The sequence below is a fragment of the Sturnus vulgaris genome, chromosome 19 (assembly GCF_052056855.1).
Source record: "Sturnus vulgaris isolate bStuVul1 chromosome 19, bStuVul1.hap1, whole genome shotgun sequence".
Classification (NCBI taxonomy): domain Eukaryota; kingdom Metazoa; phylum Chordata; class Aves; order Passeriformes; family Sturnidae; genus Sturnus; species Sturnus vulgaris.
The window spans coordinates 13,601,846-13,627,340 of NC_142261.1; the positions used below are offsets into that span (position 1 = coordinate 13,601,846).

Sequence of the window (25,495 nt, forward strand, 5' to 3'; positions counted from 1 at the left end):
ATGTGCATGGGACCAGATCCCAGACCAATGCCAGTTCCTAGCCCTGGCTTCAGCTGAGAAGCCCCCTGCTATGGCCACCTGCAGCTAAGTATGTTCTCACAGGCTGCAGCCAGCTCTTCCTCAGCTTCCCTGCAGCCAGAAGAGCTCTCCAAATCTTTTCATCTATAATACTCCCTGCTCCCCAGTCAATCTAGCTATTCACAGAATCACAGGGTGGTTTGTATGGAAAAGGACCTTAATGACCCTCTCATTCTACCCCCTGCCATGGGCAGGGACACCTTCTATTGACCAGGTGAGGCCGATCTTGATCCTGGAATAGAACCCTCCTTGTGCAACCAGTATTTCCCAAGACAGTGTCCCCCTTTTTCTTCACTCCACCATCAAGACAATTCTGGCTGCTGCTTGTGCTCTGCCCTGCTCCTCTCTAGCCCTGCTGCCACTGCTCACCTGCACAGGTGGCAGCATGTCAACCACACCTCCAAATGTCAAATCTCCTTGAGGGATACTCTGCATCACCCACCAATGGCACCCACATCCTTGAGCAAAAACAATCCCACAGATGGGTTTGTCTTTGCTTGAGGTAGAACAGATCCAAACTTACTTCCTTAACACATTCTTCACGTGCATCACAAGGACTTTATCCCCTTCTACAGTACATAGAGGTTTTGATTGGGCAGGGCCAGCCCGACTGGCAGACCTTCTTGTGTTAACTGACAATGTGGCCTTCACTAAATATAGATCCCAGTGTTTGAAGGTTCCACCACCCACTGATTTCAATGTTTTTAACAGTGCATTGCACCATTCCACTTTCCAACGGCTGTTGCATGACAGGGAATATGGTACACCCACTCAATAGCTTGTTCAGTGTTTATAAGCCCAGTTCCTCTGAACCTTTAACAGAGCCCAGGCATTCCTAAGGATACTTTTGAAATTAGTCCCATTGTCTGACTCAATTATTTCAGTGCTGCTGTGTTGCCAACAGGATTTGTTTTCCAAGGGTCAAAATGGCACTACAGGCAGTGGTGTAAAGCATGGGGTATGTCTCCAGCTATCCAGTCATGCCTTCTACCACTGTCAGCAACTAATGCTTGCCTTGGCAACAGGTTTGCAGCAGTATGATGCAATCCATCTGCCAGGCCTCTCCATACTTGCATTGACCACCACCCCCCAGACCACAGGAGTTTTACCCACTTGACCTTCTTGATCACTTTTCACAATCACAGATTACCCAGGATATAGTGTCCATAGTTAAGTCCATCCCTTAATCACAAGGCCATGTTGCATCTCTTCCTTGATGGCCTGAGGTATTATGGGCCCACTGAGCCAGAAATAATTCATCCTTATCATGCTAGCCCAGACCTGCCTGAGACACTTTAATCTCAGCAGCCCAATCCACCTGTCCATTATGGTGATGCTCTTCAATGCCTGACTCTTATGGACATGTACATCCATATGATAGACAGCCAACTGTGCCCAGGCAGCAATGTCTTGCCACAATTCAGCAGCCCAGATGGGTTTCTCTCTGTGCTGCTAGCTGGTCTTTTTCCATTGTTCCAGCCATCCCTACAGAGCATTTGCTACCATCCATGAGTCATTGCAGAGTGTTGGCAATTTCTCTCATTCAGCAATATCTAAAGCCAGCTGGAAGGCTTTCAGCTCTGCAACCTGATTTGATCCACCTTGTCTCTCAATACTTTCTGCCACTTGCCGTGTAGGGCCCCACATGGCACCTTCCATGTTCAATGCATCCCTGCAATAAGGCAGGAACTGCCAGTGAAATGAACACATCACTTTTCATCTTCAGGTAGCTGATTACATGGGTGGGGCCTCCTCAGCACATGTCACCTTATCCTCCACTTCCTCCTCATCTTCTGATGACAGTCTGAAATGTTCACCTTAGGGCCAGTTTGTTGTGACAGCTCCAGCTGGTCTGTAGCTGCACAGGTAGTCTGGCCTAACAGGCACTGACTGGACCAACCCAGCTGTTAGGTAATAGAAGTAAACAAGTCCCAGGTATCAAAGTGATTGGCTGAACTCAAGCTCAAATAAGGAGACCCCAGCCAATCCCTTTGAGCCACGAACCATTGAACCATATCATTGGCCAGTGAGCTGGGCGGAGCTAAGACCCTTAACCAATCATGGTTGTACGGGAAATTTGAAGTCCCTATAAAAGGGGTGCACATCACTAAACCTCGGCTGCTGCTGCATGATCTTGGTTTGTGTTCTTGTCGCTTTCCTGTCTCCAAAGCTGCGACAGTTTGTGATGGTTTCCAAGATCCCAGGGTGATTGGGGTTTCCTATCTGAGCCTGCTGTGTGATCAGACCAATCCACTTACTCCAGGAAACATCAGTGGCATTGACATACAGCAGAGACTTTCTCTTTGAACACCCAGCCCAGCACTGATAGTTGGGGTGCCAGAAGGAGCTGTGCTTCTGTGCTAATCAGTTCTGAAGCAGATCAAACCTATTAACAAATTGCCAGTATCTCTTTTTCATTTGGGGTATAACAGGCCTCAGATCCTCTGTATACCTGACTCCAGAATCCCAGAGACTCCAAGAAGGACCATTCTTCCTGGCTGTGGTGTAGAGCACTTTTTTCTCACCCTGTCCTGTCCTGACTGGCCCAAGGACTACTGCATCAAGAATCACCTGTTTAATTTGTTTCAAAGCTTCTTGCTCTTCAAGACCCCCCTTGGGTCTTCAAGACACCCCCCATGGCTGGTGGGGACAAAGCTGGTGGGTTTTTGATCACATCCATTGGAATCTGACATCTTTGAGAGAACACCTTTCCCTCACACTTGAAAGGAGCCACCTCCAGAGATGAGAGGTTCTGACCTTTTCCCAATTCCCTTGTGTCCTGGTTTGAAAGATAGGTGTCTGGAAAGGAAAGGAAAGCAGGAGCCTCGGTTGAAATTGAGTATATGACCCTTTTCCCTCCAAATTATTAAGTGGCTTTCAGGCAAAGATATTGGGAAAGGAATAGCAGTCCTTTACTAGTGTGCATAACAAGGCCAACAAACAACAACCGCAGCATTCCCAACAAACAGCCCCACAGACTCAGTCCCAGTTTTCTCTCGGCAGCAGGAATTTTCCCCTTGGTGCAGTTACAGGCACAGCCGGCAGGGGCGCTGGTGGCTCGCAGTGGGCAGGGAGGGTGCGATGGTTCCTCCACGCCTGCAGGGGCGCTGTGGGCAAGGCTCGGGCAGCACGCGGTGATGGCAGCTGGGCCCAGAGGGGAGGGGATGGAGAAAGGGGCGGCTGCTCCCGGTGCCCCAGCAGGACCGTGGGGAGCAGCAAGCTGAAGGGCAGGAACGAGCACAAACATCCCTGGGTGGTCGATGAGATGTATGGAACCCAGCGGCTGGAGCTGGAACCGCGGCGTGTCCCGGCAGGCAGGGGGTGCGGGGCTGCAGAGCACTGAAAACTCTGAGCAGTGGCAAAAGAATGGCGAGGGCTGTGGCAGCTCCCAAGCAGGTGGTGACAGCCCCTTTTTTAGACAGGTAGGGTGTTAATAAGGTCCCAGTTCAGTGGCTGCTATCCCGAGCAAAAGGCTAACCCCACAGCAGAAGAAGCATGACTGGGTTGGGCTCCACTGGCAGCAGCGAATTCCCTCCCCTGAGGGAGATAGAGCCAGCAGCTGCCTCAGCCCAGTCTTTTACTAGCCCAGCTCTCTCAGTCCTAACCCCCAACACCTTGTCAGTGCCCACATCCCAGGACAGGGATCCCAGTTCCTTGGTTTTCACTACCACCTAGCTCCATACTGTGGGCCTCAATAACCCAGCACTGGAGCAGCCAGGTTGCCAGGGGCTCTCCTGACCGGCAGTTGAAGTCTTTGCGGATATCCCACAACCCACACGGGGATAGGGACTGGGTGATTGTCTCTGGCCCTGCCTCTTCCTGCTGTTCTGAGGGTCCTGGGTCCTCTTCATCCCTCACTAAGCAAACGGATTTTGCCTTGGATGTCTTCTTCCATAAAGGGGCAAGTGCTCCCAGTGTGGGCTGTTGCTCTGATTCAGCTGCAGTTGGAGCACCCACGGTGCCTGTTGCTCTGCCTTCCTCCTCCTCTCCCTGAGAGTGCTGTCTAGAATGGAGCACTGTCTAATAAAGAGTAGCCAGGGCCCAACACACTGCATAACATTGCACCTCTCTGGAACTGCCACAGCATTTTTCTTTCAAATATTCTCCCACTTTATCAAGATCCTGTAGCTGTTCAGGGGTAAACTTCCCAACCACTGGAGCAGAACAGTCCTGTTTCTGCCACATTACATGCCACTCATGACTATCTATCCCTGGGGCAGATCTCTAAATGACCTTCCTAAAAATCTCTTTTGTAACTCTAAACATAGTGTGGACTGCACTGAGGAGATCGACAGGAGTTAGCAACAAAAACATGCTTTCCTTAACATCCAAGGGAAATTCAAAATCCTCAAAAGCTGTTGTCACAGGCTTGAAGGAGGAAAAGATGGCAAAACCTGCAAAAAATCTTCCTCCCCTGTTCTCCCCACAGACTGGGTACGATTATTAATTGACTGTCAGAGGCAGCATCCAAGGAAAAGGCAGGAGATCAACACTGAATACACATCCCAAATGGCCCTCATTGTCCTCAGTGTTATCATGTCATAAACCAATATCCCACTGCACCAACAGAGTGATCCTGACCCCTTCCCTGCTCTCAAAAGGAGCACTAGGATGAGCACAGAGAGCACATATGAAAATACAGACAGGGTGAGGTACTATGCCCACATGAGCAGACCAAGCAACATTGTGGCCAGTTGCTCTTACCTATTACAACAAATGCCTAGATCAAATTTTGTTTCCAACCCTCTCTGGGCAGATCTGTTGATATCTCAACCCTTCCCACCCCATGTTCAGTGTTAAATAAGGCCGCTGTGGTTTAGGAATGGAATTCCCCAGTTTAGTGCTCCCACTAAAACCATGCTGATGCTCACTCTCCCTCTCCATTTGTGGGTGGCTGGAGGACAATTGGAGTAAGAAAAGGCAAAGAGGACAGGCTGAGATAACAATTTACTAGAAACAGCAATGAGAGAAGAAAACCAACAATAACAGCAAGAATATTAATAACACAAGTGTACAAAAGAGAGAGTGATTCACATGCCAAAATGCTCACCCAGAGCTCAGAGCTCACTACCCCACTCCCTGTGGCTTCGAAGCAGCATGACCCCATCTTCCTGTGCACCATGCTCTGTCCCCCAGAGTTACTCAACCAGAAGGAACCACTTCTCCCCACAGGAGACTCCCTTCCCCTGCCCTAGCAATGAGAGGAGGCTGTACAGAATAACCTCTGGGTTCTGGCCATGCACCTCCTGGCTACTGCAAAAATTAACCTTGTCCTGGTTGGAACCAGGATACAAGCCAAGCAACCTCAACTGCTCCACATCATGTGAAGATTTAATTCAACAGAGTTCAGTCGTTTGTAGAATGGTATAATACATAAGTTCCCATTGCAATGAAAAAAACCAAAAAACAAAAGCGTTTATTCCTGGATGAACTTACATAAGAAAATTAATTTATGGCCCATGAAACCCCTTAAGTTTAGCACAAAGTAGTCCATAGTACATGGATTGCTCTTGGATACTATCACAGGCAATACTTCAATTTAAAGCAAACAGCTGCCAGACTCCTGCTGTTCCCACACATCTTTTGTTGCTCCCTCACTGAAACAAAAGCTGTTTTCTTTTACATACAGATGGAGCCCTCTGAGATATCAATGGAACCTGAACTTCAACCCCAGAAAAGAGGCACCTGTAAAGTACAGTGACTGGGACAGGCACTCTTTAGACTTCAGAAAATTAAATCAGGAATTGAATGTGCCCAGCTGAAATGTGTTGTCATTTGCAAAAGATTTGAAAAGCTGCTGGATGGAGCACATGACCTCCCCATCAGTCCTACCCATACGCTTCTCCTGTTGTTTTGTAAAATCACTAAAGCTATAAATTTATTAAAAAAAGTCTAGGTTGGTTAGCAGAAGTTGAGCAAAGCCTCCTGAGAAACTCCGCTACAGAACATCACCTCTTTCTGAGACAATTCTCAGTCCAGATCATGCATGGACGTGGTAAAAACAGTTGTCACTTGTCCATGATGTAATTTTTGAAGCTATAAAAAAGCTTACGAAGTTAAATTATCATCTCCAACAACTTTAAAGTATGAGAGAGGTTAGGTTAGAAGGTCTCTCAAGTTTTATCTGCAAAAACTTTGGGTACTTACTGTCCATTCTCCAGGTCCTTCACATGGCACACAGATGCTTCTACCACATCCTTTGGGTTGTGGTAGGGGTTGCTGGCAATTGGATGCTCCTCGAGGTGGTAGTGGCGAGCAGTCCCATTGACTTTGTATATCAGAGGGCTGGCTTTCCCATTGGGTGACATCTCCTCCTTGCTTCTCTCCTTCTCAGGTATAACAACTTCAATTTTCACTTCAACTGCAGGAACAACCCAAAACCCTTGTTAAAATGAAGCCAGAGGTTTTGCTGCTGTTCACTGTTCTATCACTCCTTCCTTCCCTGAACTTGGAAACAGACATCAAAACAGATATTTTTTGTTGGCTTGACTTGGAAGATAAAACATTTAACATCAAGCTTGGCTTGATTATCTGACCCCATTATTCCTCTGTTCTTTCTGTATTGGGCACTTTGCATTTATGAAGTATATATTCTTGAAAGCAGACATGAGTCATTGGCGTGCTAAACAACCTCTCAGGTACAGTTCTTGTCCTGTTTAGTGGAAAACAGCTTCAGGCAGCTCCATATGAGGCATGCCAAGGTCTCTGAGGCTCAGACAGACTTCAAAAACTCCTTTAATTGTTTGTAGGTAATGTTAACTGAAAGAGAAAGCCAACACTGCATGGTGCATAAAGCTGTTTCATTAGATGGAGACTAATTAATAGGGACCCAGAAATATCAAAATTATTTCCACATAAGGTTTTGAGTGTAGAGTGACTCTTCACGAATAGGTGAGAGAAGCAAGGATGGTCCATTTTTCTCATGTGTACACCAGTGAACAGGTCTGACAATAAATCATCCCTGTTCTGGGGACCAGAGGACCCAGGGACACATGGGAGCAGGGACAGTGGGGAGCTGTCCTCAGTGGGCGCTCTCCTCAGCCACCCAGGTGAGGACATGCAGATGTTACTGTGAGGGTGGTGAGGCCGTGGCACAGGTTTGTTCAGAGAAGTTGTGTCTGCCCCATCCCTGGAAGTGTCAAAGGCCAGGTTAGACGGGGCTTGGAACAACCTGGGATAGTGAAACGTATCCCTTGCCATGGGCAGGGGGTGGAATTGGATGAGCTTTAAGGGCCTCCTCCAGCCCAAATCATTCTGTCATTCTGTGTTGCTACGAGCTCCCGGAAAGGCAGTGCTCACCCACCCTCCCCACAGACCCACTCAGCTACACCCCCATGAACCATCCCATGTCCAGGCTGGGCAAGCTGGTCACAGCAGCATCAGAAGCCACTGATGAACTGTCACGTCACAAAGTGGAAAACATCACTTTATCTCCTAGGGACTTCATCAAGCTAAAGCCATTAATATAATAATAAATAAACACCAGGGAGTTCGATAGCGAGCCAGGGGAAAGTGCCAGAGACTGATGAAGTGTCTCAAGTGCATGGGAAATCATTAAGCTTTCCCCATCTTATAAATGTCATGAACAGGAAAATCTGTGTAGAAGACAAAGTTCACAAACTAAACAGGTTAAGGAAGGGCAGAGGAAGGGTAAAAACAAACCCTTCAGCAAGGTTTGTGAATGACAGGGATGCTGGGTCTTCCCAGCCTCATCTGTTGTCCCAAACCTTTTATTGCAAGAATATTGAGAGAACAATGGAAGAAGTCAGGGAGGAGAATTTTGAAAGGGAGAAAAGCAAGTGACCATGGCCATGCAGACCCTGGAGGCAGGTAGCTATCTCAGGAGTCCTGCACATTTCTGCTGTTTGTGCATGCTCAGCAAGGCAAGAGATGAATGGCTTTTTGCCAAAGTGCCAAATCCCTGTGGTCACCCGGGCAGGATTCACCAGGGGTAGTGACAGACAGATCTAGGAAAGTGATTTTCTGTGTATGAACACTGAACCAACAGAAAACATCACCTTCTGCTGTGCTCTTGCAGCTGCAGGAGTTAATGCAAATGAATAGGGCCAGCACCATGCAACCCCACATTGCTATGAGCAAATCTGTTCCTAGAGCTCTAGAGAAGCAGCCCAGCTTCTGCAGGCACCCAATGAAGAGGCTTAAGCACCATAAGCACTGCTTTCCTAGGGCATTGGGAAAAGCAGATATGGATTTTCCAGGACAGAGTTTGGAAGAATAATGAATACCCATTTATGCCAGTCTCAGTGAAATACTTTTGGCCCAAGAAACAGGAGGCTAATGTCATATGATTTCACAGTCAATCTGCAGAAAATGTGGCTGTGCATCCCTTCAGCCAGACTGTGAGCCAGACCATGTCGCAGGATGAGACAAAGGTTGGACAAAGCTGATGGCTCTGAGCCCTAATGGTGAGGGGGACATTGATATCAGTGAATTCACCCTGCAAGGAACAATTCCCATCTCCTCTTGGCTGATGCCCCAGGACTTTGTTTTCCAGAGCAGTTTGGGTCAGGTGAGCACATGAAGTGCCCACGAATTCACAGGCAAATGAACCTGCAGGGATGAAGATGGAAATGTAGCTCTGAGCTTCTCCCTTCTTCCTCAGTTAGAAAAACATATGCAGGAAGCAGCAGGTCTCTGGCACTCAGCCATCCCCAGTTGGCACCTACCAACACTGCTGGACAAATGTCCAGAGGAAAAGAGAGTTATAAAATCTTCCCTCTCCTGTTTCGGGCCTCACACTTCACCGCTTGCCTCTGTGGGGGACATATCCCACTTGCCTCTCAGCAGCCCTTTTTACCTCCATGTCCTCCCCCTTCTCATGCCTCTCAGCCCCTCATGGGGTGTCCCTCTGACCTGAAACCTGCATTCCCGAGGAATGATCCCTCCAGGAATCCAGGACTAAGCAGCACCTGAGCTGATCCAGCAAACTGGTTCAGCTGCCATCAGGGAAAATTACCTTTAAATGAAATATTTATAAAGCCAAGTTTAATTCTGAAATCCGATTGGTACAATGGGGCTGTGGTCAGTGTGTTCCAGCTCTTTGACAGTCATTTTCTATAGCTGCTAGAAGAGAGTTTGGACCTTAAAGCAAACTATTTGGAAAGTTTTAGGCATGTGACTACAAATCTAGACAGTAGACAACTCCTCAAGGATATAGGTAGAGATATGGATATAAATATGGATATTCCTACATAGGTATGGGCATAAAGGTATAGATATAGATGATACAGATAAAAATATAGATTTATATATATATAGGTATAGATACAGATGAGAGAAAAATACAGAGATGTGCCCGCTTGCCCTGTGCCACCAACATCCCTTATACACATACATATGTGTGTATGTGTTTGTGTAAGTTCAGCACAGTTTTAAGATATGTCTGTAGATACATGCTTACATAGATGAAGGACCAGAAGGCCAGGGCTGGAAATATTTTACAAGAATATAGAAAAAAGCAGAGGAACCAGCTGAGCATTAGCAAGTGCTCATACCACATATTCACATATACCTCAGCACTGCAAGCTCTCACTACCCAAAAATCCTAAGTCAGTTCCTCAAACTCACAGAATCATTTAAAATACAGACTCTTGACAAGACTATAAATTTTGACGCAATTCTTTTTCTCCCAGGTTTTCAGCCTTTAGGTCAAGCACTGCTGGGATCCTTCACATACAATCAAGAACCATGTCCCAACACCATTTATCACAGTTGGTTCAGGTGTTGTTTTTCTCTTGTGGCTACAATGTTCTTGTGTTTTCTTTGATGTCATTCACACAAGCAGTGAGTCCCGAATATCTCATTACATCTGTAAATTTATTCCATCTCCATCACTATTCACAGCCTTGTGGGACAAGTCAAAGCCTCTGCTTGCTCTTGAAGAGGTACTTTAGACATGAGGCTGGAACTGTTGACATCGATCCCAAAGCAGGGCATGGCAGGTGGCTGGGCTGCAGTGCAGAGTCACAGGCATTCTTTTTTTAAAAATTAGGGCAATGATGCCCCAGTACTTCTCTATCACAAGACTGAGTTCCCAGTATGGCTCAGAGCCCTTCATGCTAAATTTAAATTATGGATATTGGGCCATTGACAGGTTGTACCTCCAGTTACCCGATACTTAAAATACTAGAAACCAGGAAAATACTGAGTTAATATGGGAAGCAAGAACTGACATGAGCCAAGAGCTGACTTGAGCCAAGGGGAGTCTGGATAAGATGAAGATGCCTGGCTATAGGGGATGGAGGAGCTGAGCTGGCAAGGGGAGAGCAGTGTGTCTGCCTTCCCCAGGCCCAAAACCTTGCAATGCTTCAGGGTGTGCCATGTCAGGGCACAGGGCAGAGGAGCACTGAGGGCAGGGAACAGTCTGGTGCTGGCTGTATGGTGCCAACAGCTTTGGGAGCAGTGGAAACCAGAAATGCATCAAGGGATGATGCCAGAGGGGCCAGCAGGCACAGCCAGACATCTCAGTTTACCCCAGCAAGGTTTATTTTCCCAAAGCCAGCACAGAATAAATCCACCACCATGGGACATGTTTGGGGCTTACTGTGCCCTGCCAGTGCTGCACTCTCCAGGCATTCCCTGGGCTCACCCACCCTCCCTCAACTACAAGTCCCAATGACAGTGACTTCAGATGGTCTCGAAGAGACTCCAAACCATTTTTATGGACCACTTCTCCCCTCCTTCCAAGGCCAGGATGGACAGGGCTTGGCGCAACCTGGTCTAGTAGAAGGTAGCCCTGCCCACAGCAGGGGGTTGAAACTACTTGGTCTTTACGAGCCCTTCCAGCCCAAGCCACTCCATGATTCTATCATTCTATTAAAAATGACAGAGACAATGACAAAACCACCATGTCAAATGTGCCTGGCTCTGCTCTCCCTCTCCGGAAGCTCTGTCAGCAAATGTAACAGTCCAAAACCAGGAGGTAGGGCTTACCAGCCAAGGCTGGGGACAAGCTCAGAGCCAAGCTCAGGTCACACAGCCGACAGCACCCCACCAGCAGTGGTGGGTGGGAAGGGAGCACATTTCCTGCTAAATGCATCGTCCAAGCAAGGGCAAAGCCCACCCTCAGATACCCCATGCGCTGGGAAGCAACTGCTCTGCTGTCAAACATTGAACCCAGCAGAAGAAGAAGAATCACAATTTATAGGTTTTGAAGCCACTCTCCTATACCTAGCACAGAGAGAGAGCTGCAACAGCTCGCACAGAGCTGGCACATGATGGTTCCTGTCGCCCATTATCCTGGCGTGGCTTTGCTGCGGAAGCAGATGCTATGGTACCACGCAGGCTGCCAGCTGGGCAGCTCATCCCCAGTGCATCACACACCTGAGACAAATGCAAGGAGAAAATGATGCAGAAATTGACAACTAGGCCTTCAAGAGGATCCGGCATCACAGGACTGCAGCACTGGAGATAACAGCAGATTGCTTCACTGTTTGAACATAAGCTCTTAATTAAACATTGAAATATCCAGACAGGGATGGGTGCTGCAGCAGCAGCCAGATCTCAGTCTGGCCAGCAGTAAAGTCAGCATAGTTATTTAGGGATCCAGGACTCCACTCCCCAGAGATCTTGTATCACTCATCTGCCCATCAAAAGGTGATATGTGCACAGTGCCAAGGTTATCTTGAGGGTGCTCAGGGCAACTGAGGGTCTCTCTCGTAATGAAGGAGATGGAGCAGATAAGGACCGCATGTACACCTTGGAAAAGTACCTGAATCAGTTCTGTTTACTTCAGGCTGCATCCAAAATGTTCCCTTCATATGGAAACAGCACTGATGGAGCAAATAGCTCTATTCTGTCCCTGCTTCTTATTCGGACAAGGAATAGGTGAATTCCTACAAATAGTAAAGTCCAGTACTAATACTGTACAATTTCCACATGAATAGCAGTACAGCTCTAATACTGTACAATTCCCACATGAAACATCAGTGGAACTCTTTGCTAGAACAATCAGTATCCTCAAATGCCTGTTTACCTCCTTGCATTTGCAGGTTTTATAAGCCTGGGATGAAGCCCCGCAGCCAGTGCTGAGCTACCCAGGGGTTGTGGAAGGCTTGTGTGAAGCCTTTGAAGATGCTAATCCAAACCAGAGCTGAGGGATAGAGGTGTGTTGCAGGGTGGCATTTTAAGGTATTTATCCCTGCTATGCAAATACAGCTCTCCATAAAAATCTGCAGCTCAGGAAAGAGGCCCACAGAGCATTGGTGTTCCAACACTGGTCCAAGATTACACAGTTTTGCTGATACGATACAAAATTAAGTGGAGCTCATAGCAGAGTTTGTCACAAGTTTAGTCAACAAAGGCATTTACTCTTGGATGTGTTTTTCCTCCTCAAACATTTTAAGGAAACATATAAATAAGGCTTTCACTGAGAAAACTTACAGGTCAGAGTGTCCAGTGCCGTATTACCTTGGTGGTGACCCATAACATAAACATAGTACAGGTCAAGGGCAGAAAACGACCTTTATTTTCTCATTGTGCCTTGCATAAAGGCAGGGACCTCACTCTATGGATGCTCAGTGAGTCACAACTTCTATCACCCTTCTGACCCGTTTAGTCCTTCAGCCTGAAATCCCTCCTGACTCAGGCAGTGAAGACAAATTGCCAAGAAGAGGTCCCCAAAAGACATACTTCTACCCACAAAGGCTACACAGGGATGCTGACTAGTCTGATAGATCATCACCATTCTCTGATTGCCCTTGCCCTGGGGCACAAGTGAGTTACAAGGACAAGGTCACCCTAAGCTCCCTCTGAGGTGGCCAAAACAAGCTGCAGAATGGGAGCTGGGAGCACTCCTCCATGGCAGCTTCAGGAACACTGACAGGCCCAGCCATCACTCCCCGGGTCCTGTGCCAGGGCCATGCAGGTGCTGCCAGGGGTGATGAGTATGGGTGATCATGCAGTGCCTGCTCATGCCCAGCCTTCTCAGGACAAGGCTGAGCATTGACATTTCCACACAAGGCCCCCCTCAACCAGCCAGTTTGCCTTGGCAGGTGGCACCACCCCTGCCCCTCGCACATACACCCAACCTTCCCCAAACTGTACAGAACAGAGAGCCCACCCAGCCCAGCCATGGAAACAATGTGCCAGGCAAGGGGAGAATCCTTGATGTCCAGGTGTCAACAGCTACTTTCCCCACCAAAAGCAAGCTTGCACAAGCTTCACCAAGAAAATAAAATCTCAACAGCAGAGCAGCTCCAGGACCTGGCCTGCTCCTTCCCAGGTAAGGGCTGGCCAGTGAGTGACAAAGCTGTGGCAGAAGGAAGGTTCCAGAGCCCTGTGTGTCTGTGCTGGAAGAGCTGTCACCTAAACCTACATTGGAGCACAAGGGGGGCAACTCTGCTCCAGATCCAGCAGAAAGGTGGAAGCAGGTGGGTGGTGAAGAACACGGAGATGTGACCAGGCAGAGATGCCTCCCTTGAGGCACAGGGTGAGCTTCCCTCCCACCCAACTACCCCCAGCACTGCTGCAACCCCTCACAGCTCCCTGCCTGGGAGTGAGAGCACTGAGGAATTTGGGGGGATTAAAAGCCCAGTAATCCTCCCCGCAGGAGCCGAGCATTAACATTCCCCTGGCCAGCGTCCACCGCTGACCTATTTCTCCCACGGGGACAGTGGGATGGGGGCCCGGCATGGGAGAGCAGTCACCTGGTTTGGGCTTGGAGAAGCATCCTCCCATGGTGCCGGGCGGGACAGGCAGCGGGGGCCGGGCCGGGCAGGTCAGCGAGGGCGCGGGCACATCCTGGCATGGTACAGGGCCAGCTCCGTGTCCCGGCTTCCGCGTCGATCCCCACCTGCGCTGAGTAAAAAAGCTCCGTGAGAACTGGTACGGCCGGAAGGTGCGTGCGGCAAGGAGGGGAAGCAGGCACACATAATGGGCACTCCGGGGACCCGAGGGACATGGGGACAACTGCTGGGGTCACCGTGCTGAGAGACACCGCTAAATTCAGTTATGAAGTTTATCAATTCAGTCATCAAAGTTAATTACAAAACCCTTCATATCATTTATGGCCAGACTTTAATAACTTCACAGAGCCCTGCCTTTGGGAATTAAAGCTCTAAGCACACAGGTCACAGCCCAAATACAATGACTGAACCATAAATACATTTCAGCTGGGGTTTTTTGTGTTATTATTAGGAGACTGAAAAAAGGAAGTCTGCTCTATTGCACAGTCCTGCAAGTTCCCCAATGCCAGTTATGCTCATTCCTGCAGAAATTCCATTGGCTAAGGAACAATAAATTATTTAGAGAAAGAGTTTTTTATACCAGACCATTTTGCATCAACCTCCTCTTTTTATACTATGGAGATAATTTTTTTTAATTTTTAAGGTCAAGTTGTGTTTCTTGTATTAGCTTTGACTTGTGGTGCTCTCAGATTTGGTACAGATGAAGAATTTAGATAAACCTTTCCAATCTCATTCCATGCCTGAAAACAGCAAAGAGTCATCAAACGCACTGGCAATAAAATAGTATATTTAATTCATTTTACTCATTCCTACCGGAATTGAACTGATTTACTATGGTTTTGTCATATGTTTTTCAAAAAGCCCTCTGACATGGGCAAGAAGTTAAAAACAATTTCCAAATTATATTTTGAGACAGGCAAAGTAGGTTTTTCTGTAGCTTAGAAAATGCCTCGAGATCTTTACAATGAGAAGAAATTAGAGAAGTGCCAGGAGAGTGATACCAAGCACTTTCTCTCCTTAGCTTAAACATCAACTCAAAATATCAGGATGTATCCCTCTGTTTTTAGCAATATCCCTGCAAAACACGCCTTCAAACTCCCCTTCCATGCATAGCATCACTTCTGCCAAGCCCCAACTGTGTTGCAGAAGCAGCTTCAGAGCCTGGATCACGTTGAATAAGCCATCCAATCTATAGAGGAACAGAAGCCCGGTGTCTTGTCCATGGTGCAAGGCAGGCCTGTGCTATTTGATACTCTGTAAAGAGGGATTAATAAATGCAGAGGGAAGAGTTCTTCTCCCAAGAGCATCCCAGGAAAGTAGCATGACAATGTTTATGCAAAAGCAAATGCAAAAAAAAAGATGCCATGTAAGAAGGTGAATAAATGCAGAGGAAGATTTGGGAGCAGTGGGGGAAAATAGAGCAGAGACGTCACATGCAGTAACTGCTGTAGGGCCCTTTGCCAGAACCAGCAGAAAGAAAGGGGAAATGGCTTTGTGCCAGGCAAACCAAGCCTTGAGTCACTGGTGTATCAGTGTTACAGGACAATTCAGTGCATATAATAAAATACTGCCACTGGTGCCTTGGGAGCAAACCAAGTCCCTGCTAACCCAGATCAGCTCCTTGCAGTTGATTTCCTGTAGCTGAAGTGGACACTGTGGTGGCAAGACAGGATCATGGCCCAAGCAAGCAGTGCCTTGGCACCATTGCAGCATTCCCTTGGGATGCTGCACATACAGGAGACCACAGCAGGGATCCTTGGACAGGTGATGGGTTGGCTGGCAGAAGGGTGGCTCCCAAATATGCCTCACCAGAGAACGACTCCAACTTCTCCAACCATCCCAGTCATTCTGATGTGGGACTGATTTCTAGATGGTCTGGCTGACTCTAACAAGGATTTGGGGGGGATGTCAGAGTTTCTGAATGTTGGAATGTCAGCCATTCAGCTGAGATGCCTTTGTTTTGTTTGGACCCTAAAGATGGCAATCTGCATCCCCTCAAGCCCACTTCACATTTCCTGATTTGTCCACTGATGATCCCTCCAGGCAGGGAGACATCTGCACCTCCCAAAGCGGGTCAGAGGGAAGTGTTTGGTATCAGAGGTGTCCCTTCTCCACTCCTAGAGCTCACCAGGCAAAACCAAAATGGTTCTTGGTAGGATTTCAGCTGATGTCATCAGAGGAGAAGCCATCTGGCTGCTTCCAGCCTCAGTCCCAGCAAGCACATGGAGATGCTTTAGAGCCACCTAAGACTCAGCTGGTTGAAGAAAGGCACCAGCCTCCCCTGTCAGACCAACTCAGGTGGCAGGCACAACAGGGCCATGTCACTGCTAGTGGCATCCAGAGCTGGATCCTGCAGGATTCATGGCCAAAGCCATAAGCTCTGTTAGGAGAAGGAAATAAGCCCACATACAATATAATGTAGCTGAACCCAGGATCACCTGTAAAACCTTGCTAGGACCTGAAGGGCGACAGCCTGACCTGAACAAGGTGTCCATGTTCAGCAAACCAGTTCATCATCTGTTTCCTGAACAAAACAACACTCTGTGACACATAGCTGAACAGGAACACCTTCAGAATCTGCTCAGAGCGGGCAAGAATGAGTGGGCTACCAAAATATGAAGGAATTGAGGAACATACTAGTCCCATCCCTAAAAATTCTAGTGTGAATGAGGAACCAGCCCTACACCAGGCTGTCTGCAGAACTGCATCATCCACAGAGAGCACTGCCCAAGCGTACAACCAGGGACACCAGCCTGCCCCCAAACAGGAGAAACTGGGAAAATGATCCAACAGGAGAAACATGGAAAACAGTCTAGTGCTACTGACCATGAGCACCTCCCCTGCACGGCAGCGAAATATATAAAATATGGCAACATCAAGCTTCAGTGCAGGTCAGGGATATCAGACCACACAGCCCAGCTGGCTCAGCCCAGTGTCCACTCCCCAAACATGGCCAACATGCATCTATCTGCCACGAGCAGGCAGGAACAGGGCAGGAAGGCAGGGACACTCCAGCCCACACTTCACACTGGACTCGGAGCAGGATCCAGAGCCTGCACCACTTCTGAGCAGTGCAGTGCTGGCAGAGCTATTATTAGCACTGTGCTTCTGCTCTCTGCAGTGCCCCAGGCTCCTGTTTTAATCAAGTGCTCTGCTGTGACTCCAAAATCCTTTCCAAGAGCTAATGTGGCAACTATGTAACTATATAAGAGTATTAGTACACCTCAGGTATAAATAATGTTTTTCCCCTGAGCATCAGTTTGTGTTTATCGCCCCAGTATCATTTCCTCACCAGGCACCCAGGTCCCTCCCATCCAGTTGCAGCATCTGTCAGCATCTGTCCTGCTGCTGTAAATAATCCTGCATCGCCTGGCTAGAAATCTCCATAGATATGAGCACCAGGCCATGCCCCGTGCTCATCTCCCAGAAATGTCAGTGTGCAGTCCCAGCCAGCTCCAGCTGAAGACCTCTGTGCAGTTCTGAGCAAAGACACACTAGTGCCACTGTTTACAGAGTCCCCTCAGCCAAGATTCATCAGCTCTGTGAGGGGGGCCTGGTGCACAGGGACAGCAGCTGCCCCTGTGGCCTCTCCAGGCTCCTCCAGACCCCCTCACTGAGCTTCTGGCTGCACACTCACCTTTTTGTGGACATCACCCTGACCCCCACTGCCCTGGCCACACCAGCCCTGGGTGCCACCAGAGGAAGAAGAGGTGAGAGGGCTGCTTCTCACTCCCTTCCCACTTGTCCAGCACAAGACCCCTCACCTGGTCCCTTGGACAGATAGAGGGGGTTTCTCCACGTCTCAAGGCAGCTCTGTCCCCTCTCCATCCCATTGAAACTCCTCTCCCAAGCCCTGGTGCCAAATTTCCTCTCCTCAGTGATGTGGGAGCTCCAAATGTCATCAAGATGACTGATATGATCTCCTGGCACCAGGGGCCAGCAGGTGTGAGGCCAGAGAAGGCAGGGGCTTGGTGACAACTCAACACATGCTCTCAGATTAGGGACCCTGCCTGCGGCCAAAGCATGGAGGAGACAAAGATGCTAGAGCAGCTACCAGCTCTTGAGGATCCTGGATGTGGCTACCAGAATAAGAAACATCTCTAGGTCTGCTGGGGCCACAGTTCAGGTTCCCAAGGCTTGGGAACATGCCCATCATTCCAAGGAAACCAGACAACAATGGGTGCTTCTTTCCTGCCATCATCAGCATCCAATCTCCATTTCCCCAGGGAGCTCAGGATCATGTATATGCTCAGCCAGCCTTTCTCCTCTCTTGATTTCCAGGCACTACTGCTTGGACTGGCTCCCAGTCACAGATGGAAATGCCTGAATGATCTCTGCCATGGGTTCAGCAAACCAGACTCCAAGGACTTTTGTCTTCTCCACATAGGTGAGCTCCCTGCTTCCTTTGGAGTGCTCTGCAGCAGGATCTGGAGGAAAGCTGGGGGGGCAACCTGGCAGAGCACCTAGAAGACCTTTGAGGAGGTTTCTGAAGAACCACTGGAATTCAGAGAACAAGCGGGACACCTGGGATCTGCTCTGTTCCCAAGGAGATGACTTCTGTATCTTCATTGACATCACCAGTCTGAAGGAGAAGGGCTATGGGTCCATGGAAAGACAAGGTCCACACATGTGAGGATGAGGAGGGTTTCTTTTCAGACACACACCAGGATCTCAAAGCAGAGGTCAACAAGTGCTATCTCCCAAAGACATTCTGTCAGGATGAGGAAAACTTCCCCGAGGTCAAGGGAGAACTCCTCAGTACTGGAGAACTAGTGAAAACCACAAAGGAGAGGCAGGCAGTGTGAGCCCTGAGGTGGCTGTTTCCCAATGAGAGTGGGATTAAAGGGTCAATCAAAGAGACATGACATCTCTCAGCAGCTTTTAATGCTGAGTATTAACATGGCAGCTCCAAGGCAGTTGTGGTCGCGACTATGCTGATATTCATCTCCCATCAGGGTGGCACCTCTTGCTCTGCACCTTCTGCCCATGATTATGGAAGAATTTAGGCTGAAAGAGGTCTCTAGTGGTCATCTAACCCAATTCCAACTGTAAGCAGAGTGGTATACCAACCTGGATTGAACCCTAATTCTGCCTTAAGCTTTGGAGAATGGACACAACACTAGTCATGACAGGACCCACTAACATCTGGGAGTCCTCAAGGGTATCAGACCTTTTTAGATGGGTATCAGTAGGAAAAATTCAGTGGTCTACAAAGAACAAGAAGATCCATTCCTGGCATCTGGAGACTACCACAGACCTCCCCATCCACACATTTGCAAGATGCAGCCCTCATTAAAAATGGGAATAGATGTTCAAAGATTTCACTTCCTCAACCTTGTTGGTCTCCTGGTGGGACTGGAAATTAATTTTTGCTCCAGAATACTCCACTTCTGGAGTATTTTGTGGTGCTGAGCCCCCCTGAGGTGCCTCCAGTGGAGGAAGGAAAGGGGTTAGGCAGCTGTGCTGTGCCCTGGAGCCATGACAGCCGCAGGGGTCAGGGCACAGGGGTTGCTCACATGCTCAGGGAAGAGCTCATTGCCAGTTTGGGGTCAGGAAGGGTCTCCCTTGGAGACCAGCACAAGTGCTAGGGGGCTTTTGCCTTCCTCTACATCTCTGAGCATCACCCCTTGCTCCTTGAGGCTGTTTCTGGCCAGGGATTCCCTGCTGTGGCAAGGCCAGTAGTCCAGCTGTGTGTTTGATCTCTCCACCTCTTCCCCATGGCAGTTTTGTTTTTCTAGCTTTCAGTCACTTGTAGCATAGGTCTTCTAAGGCAATGTCCAACAGCTGTGCACTGAACAGGAGCTGCCTATTTTTAACTGTCCCTGCATACAATAAAATTTTCTTTTTATTGAATCTGGGTTCTGTTGTCTGCAAACATTTGCCTGTTTCTGCCCTGAGAACTTTGTCCTTCAGGAGCTTTATCAGTTCCCGCAGATAATTTTTGGACTCAGAACGATGTTACAGCTATTTGAAGAGCTCAGCACTTTCTAATTGAGACATCCTTCATGGATGTCTCTAAAAGGTCCAGGTCAAGTAATTTCTTTTCTACACTGTTTAAGGACTGAGCTCAACATCTGGAAAACTTGCTTATCTGCTCTGCAGAGTGAAGGGTACTGTATGCCTGTTCCAGCCATTCACATCCAGCTCTTCAAGCTGGTTGCCACATCCCCCAAGCAGGAACACCAAGAGGAGGGGGCAGCTGGAGCCTCAGAGCATCTGGTGTCACCATCCATGCTTGCAGGGAAGAGCTGGCTCTGACTCTGGTCTCTGCTGTGGGGAAAAAACAAGCCCTGATCCCAAACCGTACCCTATCCACTACAGCGCTGCCAATTCTCCATACATGCAAAATATTGTCTTTAACACAAGGCCAGCAGGAGCCATGGAGCAGTCCCAGCAGCAGACCTGTTTTGGTCACACCCTACAAGCAAAGTGCAGCACAGATCCCACCACAGCCTCTCCAGCCCATCCCATAAAGCATGGTCTGTCCAATGGGGCAGCCCAGGCTCTAGTCCCTGGATGCAAGGATTCTGATCCACCTGTTCCTGAACATCACGAGGACCCAGAGCATTCTTTCCCACCTACCTCCTCACCACACAGAATGGCACTCAGCAGTGGAACCCATCCCTCAGCCCCACCACCACCCTTTGTGGCTCCATCCCAGCCAAACACATACCCACCTTGATCCACCACATATCCCTGCCACATCACCAGCCCCCACACACCAGACTCACAGTCATGGTGTGCTCTTACAAGGGCTGCACATTTCTCTCACTTTTCTGGGCATTTGCTCTAGTTTGACTCCCACAGTGTTTAGTTGGAAATAAGCAGTGGGCCACCACCCTCACCATATTCCTCCACACCTGTACAGTATTAGAAAGACTTCAGAGTGGTGACTCCACATCCCCCTGTCCTTGATGAGTACACCCAGATTGTCCTTATCCATCTCCTGAAGGCCCACTCTTGTCTCACATTAGTGACACAGTCTCATGCTCTCTTCTCCTCCATCTCTGCTCAGTGGTGCAACTCCAGCCACCAGTGATGCTTTCCACCTCCAACTCCTCAGCCGGTTTCAGTTGCTTTTGTGGGCAGAGAGTATTAATAAAAATATATAAGGTGGATCCCAAGAGTCCTGCAGTTCACCAAGCAGTACACCTGCCTCTGCTCCAGTATCCTCCTGGCCCTAGTGATCCTGCCAGGGATCAGGCTTCAGCCCAGAAATGCACCAGTACTGTCCCACTGCTCACCTTCCCTCCCCAAAATCAGTCTCCACTGGTGTGGCAGAGTCCCAGTCCATCTCTACAAAGCCTGTCAGAGCAGAAGCCATCACACACCCCACAGTGGACACACCACACTCCTCATGGTACAGAGTGGTGGTGAAACAGTATTTGGGCTCCAGCTGTTGTCCAAGCACAGCCACACTACCAGCGTCCCACAGCCCACAGACACCTTCCTGCCATCCTCACCACCCTACTGACACCCCAAGTTGCCTGCAGCTCCCCTCTCTGCTCATCCTGGGGTCCATCCTCCACGTGCTGCAACCCCCTGGGTGCCACAGCCCATGATCTCAGTGAGGAACCCCCATGCTTCCCAGCAAGGTCTGGCTCAGCAAAATCAAACTGCTCTGTCTCCAGGGCAAGCCAGACTCTGCTGCCAAAAAAAGCAGCTCTCTCCACTGGACACAGGATCTGAACACAGTCCAGGCATGGTTGGAGCACTGGGGAGCCCAAGGCTCTACCCCCACCCCGTGGACCATGCTGTGCACTCTGTGTTATCAACATCACCCGCAGCAGCCCTGCTCTGACCCCAGGGAGGGGCACAGGGCTTGCCTGCCAAGAGAAAAGGACACAGTGGGAAAAGAATCAAGTCACACAGAAGAGAGCATGACAGGGCATGATGGTTTTAGGGCAGGGAGAGCTTGTGTTTTTAAAACAATATGAGGATGAAAACAAATGGTCTCCATCCTGAAGTTAACATTTTTGTCAGGAATCACACTACAACGGATCAAAAGAGAGTTCCACAACTCCTAGCTATGGTTCCCAGACCAGACCAGTAGATCAGCCTTCCAGAATGGGCTGCCCAACTGGAGGACCACCCCTGTGTTCATGTCACTGCTTTTTGTCCCTCCACCTCAAAGGTGTGGCACACAGGACACAGTAACGCTGCTTGTGCAGACATGCTATGCAGCGCTGCCCACTCTCTGCCCATGGAGCAGATGAGCCAAAATCAAGGGGGCTGGCACAAGGAATCCCATTTTCTTGTCTCCCTGGCACCCCAACCTCCTCTTTACCTCTCTAGTTTTTCACTCCGTTCTTCCCCCTTGATAGCTCTCTAGCTAGCTTCCCCTTCCCTCTGCCCAATCCTCCCATTTCCATTTTCCTTCCATTTCTATACCCATCCCAAACCTGCTGCCTAGCTTCTGCTTCAGGTCCCCCACCTTCTGACACAGAGTGAGCAGCACTGACACCCTCAGAGCAGCACTGGACGCCTCCTTCACCTCCTGTTCTGTCCTCCACCTTGCTTGCCCAGCCCTCTCAGTATAGCCCTCCCTGCCAAAGCTTTACCTCTCCAGCCACTTCCTGGTGGGGTCCAGGATTTGCTTTACACTCACCTGGAGAAAGCAGCGGGTTTAGCTTTGCCGGGTGATTTCCTTTCAAATGGTCCCAAGAAACAGAAGCAAAAGTCACCCTGCAAAACGGCGAGAGCAGCTCAGGGCCTCAGCGATGGGCTGCACGGCCCCGTCTCAGCGCGGGCAGGGAGGGATGCGGGCAGGGAGTGACGTGCCCAGGGCACTTCACCTTGTCACCAGGAGTTTGTGTCAGCGGCAGCACAGAGAGCTACAAAGCTGCCGGTTAAAGCACCCCGCTGACTCCCGAAGAAGTGCAGAGGGAACGGCGTGTCAGAGAACAATCAGACAGGATTGTTTTCCTGTCTGCTGCTTCAGCAATTTACCGGCTCCAGGTTAAAGGCTCATTTGGCAGCACTGTCACTGCCATCCCTCCACACACCTCTATGAGCTGGACTAGAAATCATTAATCACGGTATTTGGTTCACGTCGTAAAGATTTGCCAATAAAAAACATAAATGTTGGGAATTCTCCCTGGATGAAGAGTGCTCGATGCAAAAATCAAATCATTTCACAACACGAGAGACCTTTAATTCTCATTTGCTCCACCACAGGCAGCCAAGCCCCTGATGTGCTGTCACTGCCAGGTCCCCATTGCACAAAAGCAATTTGCGTTACCCACAGGAGCCGAAGCAGGGCAGAAGGAATTTATCCCGGCAATGTTTTCCACGACTAACAGCTACAGTACAACACCACAGTCCAGCTCCATCCACCACATTCAGATGTTCCTTCTCAAAGGAGACCATGCAGCTCATAGAACCATAGAATGTCCTGAGTTGGAAGAATCACACAAGGATCATGGAATGGCTTGGGTTAGAAGGGACCTTTAAAGCTCATTTCTTTCTACGCTCCATGCCATGGGAAGGGACACCTTCCACTATCCCAGGTTGCTCCAAGCCCTGTCCAGCCTGGACTTGGACGTTTCGAGGGATGGAGCATCCACAGCTTCTCTGAGCAACCTCTGCCATTGCCTCACCACCCTCACAGTGGAGAATTTCCTCCTAGTATTTAATCTTATCTACCTTTTTTCAGCTTAAAGACATTCACGCCTGTCCAGGAGAGATCACGGTGGCCCAAAACAGGAACAAACAAACCTGGAGAACACTCTGGAGGGAGGACATGACACAGGGACCTAAGCCCCGTTCAGGACAAACGCGGCTTTTCTCCGCGACCCATTTTTATGCCGCTTTGAATTCCTGGGCATTTGCTGCATCTCAGGAGAGATGCGGGGGGATATGCGGCGCTCTGGCACCGCCTGCCCGCGGCTCCGATCCCGGCCCCGCCGGCAGCTCCGGCTGTAGAGGAGCCCCCGGGCCCGCCCCAGTAACCCCGATACCCACGGTGCTCCCGCTCCTAGGGGCAGCGGCGGCCCCGGCCGACCGCTCCCCCCGGCCGAAGGTGCGGTGCGGTGCGGTCTTGGACAGCGGCCTTGCACTGAGAACTGCCCTCGCTTCACATCTTCCCCGGGACGGGTCTCCGCCGCCCCCCGCTTACCTGGGCAGCAGCGGCGGTGCCGGCGCGGCGGGCGGAGCGCGGCCGGTGCCGGGGCGGGGCGGGGCGCGGGACACGCCCCTGCCGCGGTAGCGGAGCGGGAGGTCCCTGACGCCTCTGCTCGCTCTCTGCTTGCCCCGGGCGCACCGGGGAAGTTGGTTCTGCTTGGTCTACACGGGGCCGCCACTGCCGGGGCTACTGCTGCCCACCTGGAATACCCCGGCCTGGCCTTTCCCAGGTCACTTGCTTTATATTATCGTTCTGGATTCGTGTCTCTGCTCCCCCCTCGAAGCCGCTTCGTCCTGCCTGGAACCTTTCTTATCCCCAGAAAATTCTTTCTCTCCCCATCATGCCATTTGGAAGTGTCAGCATCTCTCTGTGCCTTTTTCTATTACATGCCCCAAATCTTTCTTTGTTTTCAGTGGATGAATTTGAGATCACCCTGAGTACAGAGGAAGGCTTTTCCCCCCTCAGATAATTTGTCTCAGGTCGCTGCTCTCTTACACCCCAAATATACAACCTCCGAGGGTTTCTAGGCAGATCACTGCTCTTTAATATCCAGCTTCAGTTCCCTGCTCCAAGTAGGATGAGATGCTTAACGGGGCTGTTCATCCGCAGTTCTCACTGCTGTTAAAAAAAAAAACCTAAGGATGAAGCATTCCAGTGCAGAAGTTCCAGAGATCCACATGCTTCCAGAGCCTTAGGAGGTGCACAGTGGGTCCTCATGGAGCTGCCTCAATTCTAAGGCATGAGAAATGATCCCATGTCCAGTGTCTGCAGGCAGCTGAGAAGGAACATCTCTGCATGTGATGCTGTGCCTCTCTGGGGCATGGTGCTCCATAGAATGTGGTATTGCTGGCAGCGAGGGCCCCTAGCAGACCAGTCACCTCCATTACCCTACCTGGTGTGCAGGATTTTTGGCCTGTGGTGTGAAAAACTGCACCTATGCAGCTGGCAAGCAAACAGCGAGGATTGAGTGTTGGAAGGAGACAGTAAATGGGTTTGCAGGGAATTATCCGGACAGCAAGCTCTATCACAAGCTATGGATGGCCATGCTTTAAACTGGAAGAGGGTAGATTTAAATTGGACATTGGAAAGAAATTCTTCCCTGTGAGGGTGGTGGGGCACTGGCACAGCTTGCCCAGAGAAGCTGTTGCCCTATCCCTGGAAGAGTCCAAGGTCAGGTAGGACAGGGACACCTGGGATAGGTGTCCCTGCCCATGGCAGGGGTATGGACTAGATGACCTTTAAAAATCACTTCCAACCCAAACCAGTCTGTGATTCTATGCTTAGCTGGCACCAGTGGACAAAATTTGGGGTTGTTTTGCTGCACCTTACAGGTCTGAGGACGTCACTCCAGGGGTGGGACTGTGGGGCTGTGCTGCCCCAGGAACAGCAAGAGATGCAGCTCTGCCTGCAGTGGGATGACTGGGCAGGAGCCCAGAGGGATGGACAGCTGGAGGTCCTTCCTTCCCCAGAAACCCCAGAGCTGCTAGGTAATGCGTGTCCCCAAGATTGTTGTTTCTTGGGCTCCTGGCACTGGCTCCATCACCCTGACACCACTCACACTGAGCACTGCCTGCACTGCAGTGTTGGT

The 25,495-nt window shown here is 49.7% G+C and overlaps 1 protein-coding gene across 1 annotated transcript in view; it reads right to left on the bottom strand.

The window, feature by feature from the left end:
* The window catches only part of AIFM3 (AIF family member 3), a 49,925-nt gene extending 25,948 nt beyond the window's left edge, over positions 1 to 23,977 (bottom strand). The window contains exons 1-3 of the mRNA XM_014894814.2: positions 23,902 to 23,977; positions 13,746 to 13,891; positions 6,226 to 6,439 (exon numbers count right to left, since the gene is read on the bottom strand). Coding sequence (XP_014750300.1) covers positions 6,226 to 6,439; positions 13,746 to 13,776 — 245 coding nt within the window. The 5' untranslated portion in view covers positions 13,777 to 13,891; positions 23,902 to 23,977. The remainder of the gene's footprint in view (positions 1 to 6,225; positions 6,440 to 13,745; positions 13,892 to 23,901) is intronic.
* Between the last annotated feature and the right edge of the window lie 1,518 nt (positions 23,978 to 25,495).